The sequence below is a fragment of the Pteropus medius genome, unplaced genomic scaffold, assembly GCF_902729225.1.
Source record: "Pteropus medius unplaced genomic scaffold, Ma_sr-lr_union100, whole genome shotgun sequence".
NCBI lineage: Eukaryota > Metazoa > Chordata > Mammalia > Chiroptera > Pteropodidae > Pteropus > Pteropus medius.
Genome location: NW_024354503.1, coordinates 9,212,902 through 9,230,538, shown reverse-complemented (window position 1 = coordinate 9,230,538; position 17,637 = coordinate 9,212,902). Strand labels below are relative to the sequence as shown.

At 40.1% G+C, this 17,637-nt stretch overlaps 1 protein-coding gene across 1 annotated transcript in view; it reads right to left on the bottom strand.

The window, feature by feature from the left end:
* The window catches only part of RNF217 (ring finger protein 217), a 113,723-nt gene extending 104,812 nt beyond the window's left edge, over positions 1-8,911 (bottom strand). Inside the window, 2 exon segments of the mRNA XM_039854669.1 lie at positions 7,936-8,199; positions 8,201-8,911. Coding sequence (XP_039710603.1) covers positions 7,936-8,199; positions 8,201-8,788 — 852 coding nt within the window. The 5' untranslated portion in view covers positions 8,789-8,911.
* Positions 8,912-17,637: the final 8,726 nt, after the last annotated feature.

Below are 17,637 nucleotides of genomic sequence, written 5' to 3'. Positions count from 1 at the left end.
TGACAGCCAAGTTTCTGACTCAGGTATAACTGATAGAAACTGCAAACTCCCAAGGGAGAGCAAGGCTTCAGGGGTGTGGGAAAGAAGAGTATGAAAGGGAAATTTTGTTCTGAGATGTTTACAGTGTCTTTGGGTAGGACATGCAAGTGGAAATGTTGAAGAGAGAGATAGCTATATGGTACTAAAGGTGAGAAGAGAGATCAAGATTTGGAAATCAATAGCATATAGGTGTTACTTGAAACCATGGGAGTGGATGAGATGGTCCCACTTAATAGTATACAACGTGAGAAGAGAGAGGGTTAAGGATGGGACCACACAGACACCTATATTAAGAGATGGTAAAATAAGAAAGCTCAAATGGAAACAAAAGGAATGGCCAGAGTTAGGAAGAAAACAGGAAAGTACGCTGCCATTAAAACTTAACAGCAAGTCAAATCATAGCTTTTCTAAAGTTATTTTCTCTTGACTTCTTTACATGAAAATGAGGCTGTTTGGTAGAAATCTTTCTCTGGATCTAAATTTGGGTGAGAGCCTTCCACTTCCTCAAAACATGTAATTAAGTTTCCTCTTCTTGGACTGGAAGACTTATGATTTTGTATAACACAGATATAAACTTAAAGGAAAAATATATTTAACGTATAAATATAATAACAAACTTAAAGTCTGTAAAAATGTCATGGGTTTTAGAGCCAAATGGATCTGAATTGAAATTCCACCTTTGTCATTTCCCAGCTATGGGACAAGTTATTTATTCTCTATAACCTTGAGTTTCCTCATATAACATACTACTACCTACAGCACAGAAATAGAGCTGTTCCTGTTTTCTTGAACCGACTTTAATCACAAAGCCAAACCCGATCAGTGCCAATGAAAACAGCACTGGTCATAGTTACGAATAATTTCCTTGTTGGGAAATCTAATGGTAAATTTCAATCCTTACTCTGCTGAAACTATCAGAAACATTAGACAAAGATGATTAATTACTTCTTCCTTTTTAAAACATCATCTTTGTTTGGATTCTGGGTAACCACACTATCTTGATTATCTTCTGGCCTAACTGGCCCACTTTCCTTTCAGATTCTTTGCTGGTTCTTTCATATGTCCCAAACTCCATATTTGTGAACACTGGTATGCCCAAATTTAATCCTTGATTATCCTTTTCTACCTACTATCCCTCCCCAGGTGACCTCGTCTAGTCTTACGGCTTTAAATATCACCTATATGGCAAAAACGTTCAAATTTGTGTATTCTGTTTAGTTCTCTCTTCTGAATGCCAGACACCAAGTGCCTACTTAACATCCCTTCATGAATGTCTAAACAGCTTTTCAAACTGAGCATGAACTCTCAATTCTCCCTAAACCTAAGTCCACCTATAGTATTCCTCGTCTTATTAAATGGTATCCCCATTCTTCTAATCACTTGAGTGCAAAAGCTGAGTCATCCTTGACTCTTTTTCTCTCATCCCACATCCAACCATCATAATTCTGTCAGCTCTATCTTCAGGATATATTCAAAATTCAACCAGTTCAATCCATATTTGCCTCTATCATCCTAGTCTGAACAATATCATCTCTCCTCTGGATGATTGCCATAGTCTTCTAACTGATGTCTTTGCTGACGTTCTTGCCTCCCACAGTAGTATATTCTTCACAAAGAGCCAGACTAATCTCTTTAAAAGGCGAAGTCGTATCTGGTTAGCTCAAACCATTCTTATACCTTAGCTTCCCATCTCACTCAAAGGAAATGCAAATTCTCTGTGGCCTTAAAACCCTATCTGCCTGGCTTTCCTCACTTCTCCTGTTGTTTCCTTATCGCTCTTCACCTCATTCCCTATGCTTCAGCCACATAGATCTGTTTGCCATTCCTGGAACATTCCCAAGCATGCTCCTGTCTCTGGAACTTTATACTTGCTATTCCCTTAGATATCCTTGTGCTTCACTTCCTCACTGCCATCATGAAGATCTATGCTCAAAAGTCCCCTTGTAAAATAAGCCATCCCTGATAACTCCCCCAACACTATAAATATATAAAAACTGCCCTCACCAATATTTTTTTATCACCCTTCCTTTCTCCTTCTCCACAGCCCTTATTATATAATTTACTTATTTTATTGTCAGTCTCTCCTCACCCCCAACCAACCTAACATATAAACTCCATGAAGCCAGGGGCTTTATCTGTTTTTGTTCTCTATATCCTACAACAGTGCCTACAACAGTGCCTACAACAGTACCTGGTAAGTAGTAGGTATTTAAGATGTAAGTGAATTAAAATTAAATAATATGTATAAAAATGTTTAGAATATAAATGTCCAACAAAGGATTGTTCTTATTATTTGTCAAAACTTAAAACTCAAGTGTTAATTACCCCCGAATTGATAGGGCAAATAGTACTGGTAAAATTAAAAGAGGATGCCATATTCTAGAAATTATTTTCCTCCAGACACTGAATTTTTAATTTAGACACACAACTTGATTAGAGAGGTTCATTTAGTTTACCATATGAAACCCTCTGACAAAGTGATTTTGAATCTAAAAAACCAACTTTTTTCAAAAAAAAGTATTATAACTTTAAAGGTTTACCATATTATCATGAATGATCCAAAACAAAATTAATAAAATTGTGTTTTAAGTAAAGGAAATAAATATTTTGAAAGGAGCAAGATATTTACTAATACTCTTATTTCCAACAATTAAAAAGAGATCTAAGAAATATATATATTGAGAAATAAGTAATGGATGGCTTTATTACTTTAGATTAAATGTAACAGGAGGGATTGTAAGGTATTTATTACTAAAAGGTTAGCTGGTGTTCCAGAACTGGTTTAATAAAATCCTCCCAGAAAGGAAACAGAAGGGAAAAAGAGACCCACAACTCTCTGGGAACTTAAAGGAAAGCTTATTTATGCCATCAGCTAAAGCTGAGAAGAAATACTGCCAACAAGGTTTTAAGATGGCTCCTTGGGGACATTAAGTACATTTTTAGATTATCTCATGGTACTTGGCGTAAAGGTACCCAATAAATATTCGTTATGTGCATAAGTGGGACACTAATAAATGAATAAGTTAATTATAAGACTCATCACTCAGGTATGTCCACACTGGCTATCACAAACACTTAATAAAAAGCTGGGAGCTCAAGTTTTAATATTATCCTCTTTTTGTCTCTTGTATGAGGAGTAAAGAGAAAGCTGAGCTCTACTCTATGAGTCAAAAATATCACCACTCTAAAGGTCTGAGTTGCTGCCTTAGGTAAGTAGTACTAATCATGTTATTTGAGATCTCTTAGGCAGTGGAGTGCAATGCAGGGTTTCTCTATGTTGCCTCATTCACGTCCAGATAGCTGCAAGAGAAGGGAGACACCTAGGCAGCCCATAACCAGGTCCTGCTGGCCCAGAGCGCAACCCTCAATAGGGGTTTCCTCTACAGAAATCAAATGCCAGTTCAAATCAGATTTTGAACAGTAAGAGAAAAAAGGAAATAAATTATTAAAGAGAAAGAAATTATTAAAGAGACAGAAGAGGAAAATAAGGGCATGAGTCAGTAAGGTGTGAAAGCAAATGTTACCACACCTCCCCAAATACACACACACACACACACACACACATTCTGTAGACAAAAGAATAAGCTCACATATGCCTTACTTTTCACTTTTAAAATTTGTAGAGTGGTTTAACAGATTTCAGTCTCATATTATTCTTCACATTTTCAGACTACCAAAATCACACCTGGAATGGCAGGAACTGTAAATTCACCTGTGTGAAGATGGCTGCATTCAAACTCCACAGTGAATGCGACAGTTTCTAAAAATATGTAGGTTGCTTTAAGGTTTAAGGAAAAAAGTAGGTTACACTTTTACCCATAAAGGTCTAGATGACTCAGAGTTTAATAATAGGATACATAAGCTTTCACCCCTAGGTTACTGATTCTAGGGTGATCATAATAGACAGTCATTTTAGGACATTACTATCTAGCAGCTGCTTTGTTCACAATCTGTAAGAGAAATGTGCTGCATGTCTCTATTAATACTCATTTGACAGGTGTATACATTCCAACTTATATGCATCTGCCAATCTCAACCACTTTGAAGCAGCGTGATGACAGCTGTCACCTTTAGAAAGCCCTTAGCATGCCCAATTCCCTCTTTATCTAAAAGCACTAAATAGTAATACTTCATATAACAGATTTTATTGTCTAAAATCAAAATCATAAAAGATAGATATTTGTTGAGAACTTCTGAAATGAGTGCAATATCATTCTATGAAACAAAGAAGGCAATAACCTTTCCTCCTAGGAAAATACGGGTAAAGGCCAAACCAACTGAGAAGGTCAACATTTGTAATGGCTTAGTGACTAGTAGGAGACTGCAATATCCTTGGGACTCTGTGCTTTCACCATACATGCATACGTAGGTCACTGGGAAATGCACTTCTAAATTTTATATGCCAAAGATTCATGTACCCAGGCAATATAAACCAATAACTCCCATTACCTCTTTCATGGTGCTCTAGGGCCTCTAAGTCAACACCTGTGTAGTACCAAAGATTATAATTTATCAAGTTCAACCCTTCACCATGGTAACTGGATGGTACCTACTGTACTGTAAAATCATTCCACTAAGAAAAGTTCCCCGCAGCCTCAGTCACAGGAATAACTGGAGAATTATGTTTTGAAAATTAAAACTATTATTTTTAAATGACAGTATGGTGGTATTTAAGTCACTGCCTAATCTGTTAACATCTGTACTGAAATAATGACTACATCTGCTCATCAACCTTTACTACATATTTAGTCCACGGAACTAATGGAAATAAGACTTATCATCTAAAACTCCATGTTCCTATCTTCCACATCCATATTTGTACCTTCTTTCAAAGAACTCAGCATTCTCCTTTTAGGAGAAAGTTAATTTAACCAGGCAATAGTCCAACTCACATTTAGTATGGATTTTCGATGTTTATATAAAATACCTAATAGGGACTCTGCTTTATTTTCTTAAGTGATGTTAAATAATGCACTTGGCACAGATTCAAAAACTGGTGGAGAAAGTCACTAATAACTTAATTTCAAATATATCATTTTATTTTAAAAGGTCTTAAGAGCCCTGCAAGTTCAGACTTGACAAATTTGTTTCTGTCAAACCCAAGAAACTTTATAAAATGAGAAAGAAAGCACTCACTATGCCCTTTTGATCCAGTTCAGTAAGGCAAACAAAACAACTCTGCAGTTTGATGTTGTTTTGCTTTAGAAATAGTGTGCCATTACAGATCATGGTCTGCGATTCCATTTCATTGATGAGGAAATTAAGGCACAGAGAGGATAAGTGATACAGAAACAGAGACCCTTTGATTAGAAGGGACCTTGTAATTAACACAGATCAGAAATACTATAACCACAAGCTCACATTTTTATCCAATTGAAAAAGAGCCATTTCTGTATAAGCTAAAAGTTTGTCTAAAAACTCTTTAATTCTGTTTAAAGACAAACTTAGCAAACCTATTAATTTTGTCTGCTTTAAGTCTTCGTCTTTTGTTTTAAACATCAGGAAGCTCGGAGTAGAATTTTGTGCCAAGCAGAACACCACTTCCCAGCCGTGGTTTCTGGCGCTCATTTCATCTTTTCTTTGTCGCTCATCTCTTCATAAATTCAATAACTATTAGTTGAGTGTCTGTTATATGTGAGATGACGTTCTAGGTGCTAAAGATACAGTAGTGAACAAATCATATGAAAACTCTTATCTTCATGGAAATTAATTACTGAAGTGTAAGATTGTGTGTGTTAGTGCTATGGAGAAAATAAAAGCAGGAAAGGACATTGGGAGTGTGAGGTGAGGTTCAACGTTAAAAAGGGTGGTTAGTGAAGGCCTTAAGGGTGATAGTTGCATACAGCCCTAGAAGAGAAAAGGGGGAGGAGTAAATGAGCAAAGGGAATGGCATCAGAGATGTTACAGACACAAGGAACAAGTGCAAAAGCCCCGAGGTGGAAGCATGTCTGGCCCATATGACTCATCTTTCTGTTGTTGTTTATTATTTTAAATAAAGTATATTTTTCTTTATTGAAAGTTCTGTCAAACACTTTGAAAGAAGGTCAGGAACATACGAACTGAACTGTCATAAACACTACAGACAACCTTCAGAGACTATGTAGCTTCGGAGGAGTTTTTAGTGTTGGATATTGCAGTAGTACTTCACTCACTTTTCCACCCTCCCATTCCCCATTTCTTTTCTCCACAACAGATCAAAAATATTGACTTCCTAAAAGTAACTCACAGAAGTTAAAAAAAAATTTGCTTTGGGGAGAGGGCCCATGTTAAGGAAATCGAACTGCAATGCAGAGTACCCAAACCCCCAATGACCATCCCCCTTGAACTTGTAGACTCACTGTATTTGTATGCAGCTTTTAACATTAAATGCTACCTGGTATTGTTACTCTGTTTATGTCTCATTATATGCTACCTTGTATTGTTGTGTACACATCTGCTCTCAGTGACTTCCCTGGAGCAGGGCCCATGTTTTGGGAATATCTGAATCCCACCACATGGCTTTACCCATGGATGGTATCAATATCTGTTTGATGATGATGTCATAGAAACTACCACAATGAGCAGCAGACATTCCTCCTGTTTTAAATATCTGTTTGTGGATAAAGCATGAAAGAAACATCATAATCTCTTACAGGCATCTGGATAATCTCAACTGTCTTGGCCAAGTTACTGTTTGTGTAACATTCAGCTCTGTCTAAATTTCCTTTTGCGTTTTCAGTTGGGCACAGTACACATTTTCAGTGTAGACACAAGCATGGATTAGCCACAAAACATAAAGGAATCTCACTCTTTGGAACCCTGTTCAGTTTGCTTCTGCCAATGTTATTAAATACTATTACAGGAAAGGGACTCCACATGAAACTACCAGGTACAGGGACTATAAAATGTTGTCCATACAATCTAGCAAGACAGACACATAAGTAACAACACCAGTACATATAAACATGCAGACGTATTTTAAAAGTGTTTAAGCAGTGGCCTAGAGGGTGAGGTAAGGCTTCACAGAAAAGCTGGCACCTGAACAGCCAGGGTTTTGAAAGATGAATAGGCCTAGGACAATCAGACATGGGATCAAAGGTCATTCTGAATTGTGCAAAACACCGGCAGAAACATAACAGACTGAAAACTGCTGGAAGAAAGCATTCAGGGCATCAGTGAAGGAAAGCTGGTCTGTTGCACTCTTAAGCTTTCCAAGAAAAAAACAAGCCTTCAAATAAGAAGATGAAGAAGAAAGTTTCACCAGTGCTTGTTTTGTTCAATCTCTTAGCTTTGCTTCGCTCTTTCTGTTTTGCTCCTTCTTAAAGAAATAAAGTACTGTGCTGGCATAAAACTTTAGTGAGGAAAAATACTTCAACATTACTGTGGAAAAAGAAAAGTGAAAAGTGGGAAAGGGCCAAGGAATAAATGAATTATACTCTTCTGGAATATATAAATGGAGCAAAATTTTAAAAAGTCAGGTGTCATGGACAGGAAATGTTAATTCCAACCTTCCTCTTCACCAACTCAATCTATACTTATTTTATGCCCACTATTTGTTAGTTTCTGGGATACCAGGCCTATGAGGCACTATCACAGCCCTCCTGTTTGAGCAAGCTCTCACTCGCAATCTAGTAAAAGAAAAAAAATGAAGGCAATTCTCTGTACCCTGTTTCTTCTGCGGTTGCCAACCAAAGCCTGAAACTCAGAGCAGAGGTAAATTCCAGTCAAGTTAACCAGTGACGACAAAACACACTTAAATAACATTACAACTGAGATGTGAGAAACTGATAGAGGTCCTCGGTAAGGGTGTCTCAGCTCCTCTTCCTGTGAGCAGGGAACTGGCTAGCTGGACTTCCTGGCCAGTGATTAGGCATGCTGAATGGGGCACAGAGGAGGGGGCAGAGGGGGTGAAGTTACCTGGGAGCTCAGGTAGACTTTGAGGCACTCCTCGCACACGGCTTTCTTGCAGCAGGGCAAGGGCTTGATGGGCTTGTCTTCCAGGCACACCCGGCACATCAGCACCATAAGGGGCGCATAGGGATCCCCTACCCCACCCAAGCCAGAGTAGGGTGGAGCTCCAAGCAGGCTGGGCACGGAGAACGGTTCTGGCGCCAGGTAGAACTCCAGCTCGATGCTGCCGCCATCGGGAGACAGGGGGTCCGTTGGGAGGGGGAGCCGGGGGGCTAGGAAAGGAGGAGGGGGTGCTGGGAGGGTCCGTCACTGGAGGAGCCCGAGGTGGCGACGCGGGCGGCGAGGGCTGCTCCGCTGTGGGGCGCTGAGGCAGGTCGTTCTCCAGGCAGTAGACGGAGCAGAAGACTTGTCTCTTAGCGGGGGGCGAGCGCCACTGACCCAGCACATCCAGGACCAGTCCTTCGCGGGCCCCGACACGGGTCCTGGGCTCCGGCTCCTCTCCGGGGGGCGCCTTTTGCTGTTCATCCCCTCCCTCCTTTCGGTCCCCAGCTTTCTCCTCCTCTTCCAGCTGCTGTTGCAAAGTTTGGGGGTTGAGGGGTCCGGTGAGTGCCAGTCCCGCGGGATGCCCAGGTTCTTGGCTCTTCGTCCAGCCCGGGGCTCCCCAGCTCCTCGCGGGCTCCCGGGAGCTCGTGTCCACGCAGCGCGAGTCGCTCGGCTCCGCGGAGGCAGCGTGCGGCCCGGGAGACCCAGCGCTGTCCCCTCGCGGCCTCGGAGGCTCGGGACGTCCCGTGGCACCTCCAGCGGGGTCCCCCGCGTCTTGGGGCCCGCCGCCGCTCACGGTGCTCTGCTCCTCGCCCATCGCCGCCCGCGGCCCGCGCCGCCGCTGCCCATCCAGCCGCCGGGACCCCCACCCGGCGCCGGCGGGCAGCGGGGGCAGCGGCTCGGCTCGACTCGCGGCTCCGCTTCTGCTTCCGGGTCCCTCCTCCGGGGCTGGGGCGCCCCGAGCTCCCTCCGGGGAGCCCGTGCTCCCGGGCCGCGGCGCGCGGGCAGCCCGGCCCGGCCCGCTGCTGCTCCTCCCCGTCCTCCGGCGCGGTCGGGCACCGCCTCGGGGGCGCCAAGGGCCGCGCGCCCGCCCCACATGCAGAGCGGGGCGGCGCCGGGGCCCCAGCGCACCCCGGGAGGGGCAGAGGGGTCGGGAGGGAGGCGGCCGTCAGTCCCACGCCATCGCCGGTCCCCGCTGCGGGCCACGCGGGACGAGCGGCCAGAGGGCGGTGGTCCGAGGGTCGAGGGGCCTGTGCGGCGGCGCGCACGGGAAGTGCAGTCGGAGCGCGAGCGAGCGGCCGGGGCCCCTGGGCGAGAGGCCGGAGTGGGCGACCTTTCTCTGCTCCTGCTTCACCTAGCGCCGTCCTCGCTGCCCCTCACCCCACCCCTTTGGCGCACACCTCCCCACACGTACACACGCGCGCAGGCACCCGCGCGCTCACTCACACGCACACCCGGAGTGGGTGTGATCTAAGTCGCGATGCGCTCTCGCGCCCAGAGTTCACACTCGGCCTCAACAAAACCTTTCCGAGCAGCGAGACTGCCCTTCGAGCTACGCATTAAGTAGAAGTTCCTACAAAACTACTGTATCCTCAGAGCTGGAACCAGAGAATACTGGCTGCAGAGGATTTGGTTTGTTTCTCTTGGATCCATCCAATTTTAAATACTTCAAAGAGAGAGTTCAGAGGAATAACGCTAGGAATTATTAGTTCAAAAATGTATGCAGTACACACACCTCTGTTTTCTGCCTAATAGGATAAGAAGGATCTTTGAAACCTACAAATAAGCCAAAAATCACTTTTAACCGACTCTTCCAACCAGAATCCTCATGAGAGCTGATAACTAAGTAATTTTAAGATTTACCCCTCTTTTCCTCCTCTTCATTGTCCTTTCAGGAACTATTTTTAACCCTTTAGCTATTTCAAAATGGGTAGCACAAAGGTAGTAAGATAACCTGGCCTAATTAATAAACTGGATCATGGGTGGGAAACATCAGGTTTCATTAGCATAACCATATTTATTCCCAAACTGTTTCCAAGACAACAATTATATTTGAGCCAGAACTTAATTATGTGTTGATCTATCTTTATTTTACAGGAAGTATTAGTCACCCAGACTGGTGTGTTTTAGTTCCCTAAAGCCAATGAAAACATTTTTGGGAAGCCAACTCTTGTTTTTTCATCTTGAGAGAGAATTCAATTTACACATTCATGTAATAGGAAGAAGCTGTGAAGTGTATACAAGTTTTTTTTTTTTTTAACCTTGACGTTGTTACTGGGTTGTCTTAAAATATTTTCAAAATCAGATACAAATGCTAGAAAGGTGACACCAAAGAACATTTCTATCATGTGTGTTGGATGCTCAGTTGTACCTCAAAGGGATAAATCCAATCTGTCAGTCTAAATGCCACCTCATTTATCAGTCTGATCCAAGAATAAAGAATTCTTATTTGGAAGATTAAATACTATTCAGGGATTTTTTTTTTTTTCATCTTGGCTAATTGATTTCCTGGTAACTGCTCTTTTCTCCAAATGATACCTCTAGTGTTTATTGTCTTAAAGGCATCAACGAGAAGCCCACATATATGTGCCTTTTGTGTATGCCACCTGATAACTACTTTTCTATTCTTGCAAATGGGGATTTAAAAATAATCTGTGTTTTACAGATGACAACAGGCCCAGAGTAAGAACAGAGTAACAATAATGAATACAAAAAAGTATATCTCCACAGTGTGTAGCAATCAAACCCCTCCCATAGTTTTGAGACCCCCTCCCCCGCAATCATTTGTCATAGATGTTCCAAGAATTTGTTATTGCAGTGCCCACCACTTTGTTCATTATCCCTCAGGTTTCAGTTCACTGGTAGCGGCTTTCCTTGACACTGAACCAGATGAAATCGCTGTTGGGATTCCTGAAAGTGGCCTATAGCTCTCTGCCCTTCTTACTGTCATGACTTCCTCCCTACAGGATTCATCTGCCCTTTGTGAAAGTAGAACCATGGCATGCTGTATCTCTACCCTCCAGACAGACCCAGACTTGCCTGAATCATGGGCCCAGCATCTCCTGGTATTCAGTCTGAGATCCATGAGATACCAGCAGTATGGAAATGAGTTGAAATGCAAAGTTAAAATGCTAGTTCTACCATCAATTTCCCTTGAAAAGAAATGAATGAAGTTCCTATGTTGATTGTGCGCATAGGGTTCACTTTTATAAAAGAATTGTTTGAAAATATAGTTACCATAGGATAAATTTCACTTATCTACTACAAACTTAATATTCTTGAAACTCAGACCATCTGATCCACATCAGGCTGCATACAGTTGTTAGTACAACATAAGCACTAACCGCTACTGCCAGTTTCAATATTTCTTAATGAACTGTGCACCTTCTCTAAACCCAGGACTTTAATATCAGGAGACAGAGTTAAGTTTGAGAATTGACATAGGCAACTGCTTTTGGTCATTATGGAACATTATTTTTTCTATTACCACTTTTCTTATCCTGAGCTTTAAACATGACTTGTTTGGGTTCCCTTGAAAATTTTATTCAGACATTAATTAGAAAATTAAAGAGCCTAGAATTATTAACTTGTTAGAAAAACGTTATGAACTATCAGAAAAGCTGTGAATCATTTACATTTTACATATTAAAGGTAAAACAAATTTCTTCTTAACTGTTGCAGAGAAGAAATACATAATGTTTAAATGTCATGAAATAATTATACAGCAAATACCTGACTTGTTTTTCTACCAGTCTTCAACTATCAAAACAGGTAAAAATAAATAGAAATCATTTATTTAAAAAAAAAATTATTTCTTGAAGAGGAATGAACAGTGGGGAATGGCTTTCTAGGTCTTTTCCTGAAAAACATAGTTGGTCCTCTTTCCTCTTTTCTCCCCTTTTTGCCCATGGAGGAAGAGACCTTGGAATTATTAGGGGGAAAGGGGCATCAAATAGAAACAAGAACACAATTATTTCACTTTCTTTTCCCACCTAAATTCCCTAAGGAAAATCCAACTAGCAGACTTTTATGAGATAATGTTAAAAACAGAACACGACAATGTATTCCTTTAAATTATAAAATGAAAGACCCAAAGCTTGGAAAACAGAGAAAACCAAGAATAAGAAGGAGGAAGAAGAGAGTTGGAAGGAAGGAAGGAAGGAAATGGGAAGGACTCTGTTACCCACCACTCAAAATAAACAAGAAGAGATTCACTAACAGCGAAATCAACCCTTCCTAACCTGAAAGAACCAGTTCTCTCCTGAGTCACTAAGGAGTCACTAAGGGGACAGTGGAGTTACTAAGATCTTGCATTTTAAAAGCAACTCAAAGTTTCCACTACTGTGGTTTTTGTTTACCAGAAAGTTATCAGCGCTGGCCCTACATCTAGAAATCCCCGGTCTCCTCTTCCCACGGCACATAGTCACATGAAGAAAAAAGCAGTTCTCTCTGTTCCTCAGCTTCCCTTTCTGAAAGGGGTGTCAAGACACAGCCTCCTCCAGACAGGCTTTATTTACGGCAAGAGTCAGAAAAATTTACAGCCTGACTCCTCCCTGGCCCTGATTCAGGAATGCCTCGTTGGTTGGATCAGAAAGAGCAAGATAAATCTCTTCTTATATAGTACTCCATATCATTGTAGCTTGGTAAGTCACAGTGAAGGAAATCATTTTGCCCAAACTAAAGGTTAATCAAGCATTAAAGTAACAGAACCAAAGATTCATTTGTACAAAACAATACTTCTAGTTCCGAAAAAAAGTGGAGATTTTCTTAGCAAAAGGAAAAGCAAGTCTCTTCAGAATTGAGAAGAAGTAAAAGGTAATTTGGGCAAGATTTATTCAAAACAATGGAGAGTGCTTACAAAATTATGTTAAGTGAAAAAGGCAAGAAAAATGTAATGTATAACATGATTACAAGTGTGTAGCATGTATATGATAAAATAAGGACAGAGGTAATAGTGGTTATTATATAATGGTGACATGGTTATGATTTTCTTATCTACTTTCTAAAATTTCCGAAACACTAAATTGCTTTTATAACAACATATAAAAGAGAGAAAAAAGAGTTTTTTGAAAAAATAGAACAGTTTTATCTAATGAACAGAGAAATAGCCTTGGTGTTAACAGATGTTATTTGCATGCACACTTGTGACAGGTAGGTAGGTTAAGTCCTGTTTGTGTTACAACTCAATTCAACAAACATATCTTGACTGTCCATTTTTATATCCTGTGTTAAGTGAGGAAAATTCAGTTTACTAATTTGTTCAATGGTGATAATAATTCTTTTCTCCAAATATTTTTAAAATTAATTTATAATATCAATAAAATACTTCAAACTGTTCAGAGCATAGTCTACCTATATACGGAAACCCAGTTCTTAGAATTCTGCACATAGCTCTCAGCTAAAAATTTTTAAAGGAAAAAAAAATTAAAGAATGGTCTTCTCTAGTGACTTAAGCATCAAATAGAACTATAGTTCTCAAATTGTATGCCAAGGTACCCTGAGGCACAGCAGCAAACTCTAGGAGGTACATGAGATATTTAAAATTCTTCAGGGAATCACAGCATTACCTGTTGGACATCATGCAAGCTACTACTGTTAAGTTATTAGGAATTTCTTTTGGCCTAGTGGGCCCCATGAGAAATAACTGAGACACGGTGCTCCATAAACCAAGAAAGTTTGGAACCTTGGGTTGGAAACCTCAGGTATAGACTGGAAACAGAAGGATAGAGACCCTGATCTCTTAGAAATTTATATTTAAAATTTACAACAGAAATTTGTGTAGTAAAGGATTAACCTTACCCAAAGAAAGGTCTGGTCCTTGCCCCCAGCTCCTGGGAGGTAACCCCCAGGCCCTGACGGCAGGAATGGCCTAATTAGTGAGTCTCGGTTTATCTGAGATCCTCAGACCATCACTTAGTCTATGCTAACAATCTGATTTATGTTGGTGTCTTGGGTCATGTGGTACTAGCTTGACCTCTGGAGGGGTTGGGAATTAAGGCCAGCCATGTCTACCTCACTGACTTCTAATGAAAACCCTGGACACTAATGCCTGATGCGCTTCTGTGGTTGGTAATGTTCCATGCCTATTGTCACGCATTGTTGCTGCAAGAAATATGTGCTGTCCTCACAACTTCACTGAGAAAGGACAACTGGTGACTTCATGCCTTATCTCTCCTGGCCCCTGCCCTGTGTATCACTTTACTTGTTGCTGATTTTAACCTGTGTTCTTCCACTGTAATAAACCATAACTGTGAATAAACAGTTTTGCCAAGTCTTAAAAGTCTTTCTAGAGAATCATTAAAACTAGAGATAGTCTTGGGAACTTCGTGAACTACAACACTGGAAAAATGAAAGTTTATTAACTTTGTTAGGTTTTCGTTTTCCTAGTTTTCCCAAGCAAAAGATGTCATTGAGAAGGTATCGTATCCACTAATCGAAGAATAAGACAAGTTTAATATTAAAGGAGAATAAGAGAAAATGTATTACTTTTTTCTTGTCACATAAGAAAGTTGATTTTCTTAGATAACGGAAAGAAGTAACTGGCCTTTTGGATATACAGGTTGCTTGAAATTGATTTTAATATTTTGCTTGATAAAATCTAGGAAGAGGATTAAATGATTCTAAAAATTTCTAGACTGACAGCTTAAGCTATTCAGTTATATTTATTTTAGAATTATGGCAAACAATTTTATCTATTTATCTCTTAACACACTGTTACCAAGTTAGACTAGGAGAACCCAGCTGCCTTTGGGAGATGTTAAATACCACAAGCTGCTCTCAAACACTGTGGAATCAATAAAGCTCAAAATATTTTCTCAAATACTTAAAAAATTTTCTCATCATAGAAGCATCTTAAAAGGATTTTTATTCACATGTTCATAACTCATTTACATTTTATTTTTTCTTGTCTTTAGAAGACATTGGCACCGCTATTATGAGCTTTCTCAGAATGATCCTTTATTCTATAATTGTACAATGAGAAAAGGACCAGGCTGGGCAAATGAATATTTGTACCTTAGTCTTGTTTTGCCATTAATTGTCTATTTGCCTGAACTTTTCAGGGCCTCAGTTTTTACTTCTGTGAAATGGGAAGATTGAGCTGGATGACTTTTAATTTCAGTATTAAAATAATCATTTTCAATTTAACCAATAGATATTAATCTGTACTTTGCACCCATTGTGAAATGCATAGAGCTTATAAATGGTGAATATAATTCAATCCATGCTCTAAGGAATCTTGCAATTAAATAAAGAAGACAGATGCCTAACTATAGAATCAGAGATTTTGATGGATGCTATAACCCAGGACTATATGAGTTGCAATGCAAGGGAGATTTCTGTCTAAGTGGATCACAGAAAGTTTCATGGAGAGCTTGAAGTTGAGTTAGATATCTAAAGATGGAGAAGGCAGTATTGGTGGTAAATATTTCAATAGGGGAATTATATGAGCAAACACAGATCATATATGATGCCTTGAGTGGCAGCTAGTGAACCTGGGTGTCTCTGATCACATGCAGTGTGTAGAGAAAGGGCAAGCATCAATGGCTGCAGTTGTACTCTGCCTTCCAATGCGGTTCAACCCAGGGAAGGCACTGGCAGGTGATCAGAGGGTTGGAGTCATTATTTTTCTGGTTCTCAATTGCCAGGTTCCTGTATGTTGTCTGTGTTCTTCCATCAAAGGCCATGGGTATTATCATCCCTGGATTTTGAGAGTTCCTCTCTTCAGGCCAAAGGGCCATATATTAGTTTCCTAGGGATGCTGTAATAAAATACTATGAACTAGATTGCTTAAAATAACAAAAAAAAAAGCATTGTCCTATATTTCTAGAGGCTAGAAATAGCAAATCAAAGGGTCAGCAGGGCCATATTCCCTCTGAAATCTGTAGGGGAGAAATCTTCCTTACCTCTTCTGGTTTTTTATGTTTGCTAGCAATCCTTGACATTCCTTGGCTTGCAGAAGCATCATTCTACTCTTAGCCTCTGTCATCACGTGGCCATCTTCTTTCTGTGTGTCTGTCTCTATGTCTCTTCTCTTCTTATATGGACATCAATCATAATGGATTAAGGGCTGATCCTACTCCGGGATTATCTTTTATTGGCTACGTACATCTACAATGCTCCTATTTCCAAAATAAGATATTCTGAAGCACTGGGGGTTAGAACTTCACATATCTTTTGGGGAGACACAATTCAACTCATAACAGAAGGTAAGGTTCCCCACAGTTACTAATCCCTGAGTACTGCACTACTTCTTATACAAGTTAAACCCTGTCCGTACCTTTGTAATTGGCCCCGTTACTAAGTTCTCTTAAGCTACCCAGTTTGTTTGTATCATCTGTTTTCTTCACTGATTCTGATTATATATATTTGACCAGGTGTTTTGATTTATTGAGTTTTGTTTTAGATAGTGCGATATATTTAATAGGAGAGTAATGACCAGTTCTGGGTTTAAGAACAAATAGATACAGTGGAAAAGTAAAATATGCATTAGAGGAAGGAGACACAGAAGGCAAGATATAAGGTACTAGCCTATTATACTATGTTGTCATGTTGAGATGTGATGGGGTTGAAAGTGGGAAGGGACATCAATGGCTTTCTGTATCCCAGAGTAAAATCTAAAGTCTTCCTTAAGGCCTTTCATAAGGTTCCCCCTTTTCTCACCTCTTACTTCCCCCACACTCATTGCATAAACTCTTGCTGGCTCTTTGCTATTCCTCAAATGTCCCAATCATACTCTTACCCCAGGACCTTGAGCCATGTTCCCTCTGTCTTGCGTGTTCTGGTGCCTTGTCATATGCATGACCCCCTCTCACTTTCTTCTGTTCTCTGCTCAAAATATTTCTTTGTCTTAGAGGCCTTCCTTATCCAACCTCAATAAAATATCACCATCCTCATATACCTATTCCCCAGTCATCTCCAGCCCTTTATTCTATTTTATTTTTCCTCATAGTACTCACCAAGTGACTATTTCTTTATTTGTTAATTGTGTCCCCGTCCCTCTTAGATTTTAAGCTCCATAAGAATAGGGATTGTTTTTTTCCTGTTTGCTATTTTGTCCTCAGATATAACTGTGACTTGCACATAGTAGGTGTTCAATAACATTTATTCAATGGTAGGCACCATTAAAGATTAAATCTGTGGGACAGGATAATAGATGTAGTGTAGTGAAAATGGTCACATAAAAGGAATTAAATATGGTTCCATGAGTTTTTTTCCCTCTTAGGTAAACCTGATTTTATATAAGTAATTTCTATGCTTTTCTAAAACAAGATTTGCTTACCCAGTTTGGTTATTTTTGCATTTTATATTTCAAAAAATAGTCTTTTTTAAAAAAAAATTCTAATGTCATTTTTAAAATCCTAATGTTAGTCATAGAAATCAATAATTTCTATGAGAAATGTGAGTAGGTTGTGACTTAAACACATTTTTAAGATTGCGCCTCTGATTCGTATTCTGTTATTCTATTAGCAGATTCTATTGATACTGTTCTGTCTGTGGGTTGTGGCTGGGAGTTCTACAGCTTTTTTCCCCCTTTTAACTTCATGTAACAGTCTTATGTCTATACCTCATCAGTTGATGCAATGTTTCCATTTTTACAGCAAACAGTTAAGTTAGAGAATTAGTCAATGTGTTTAACATGATCATCCAGCTTGTTCTGTGATGCAT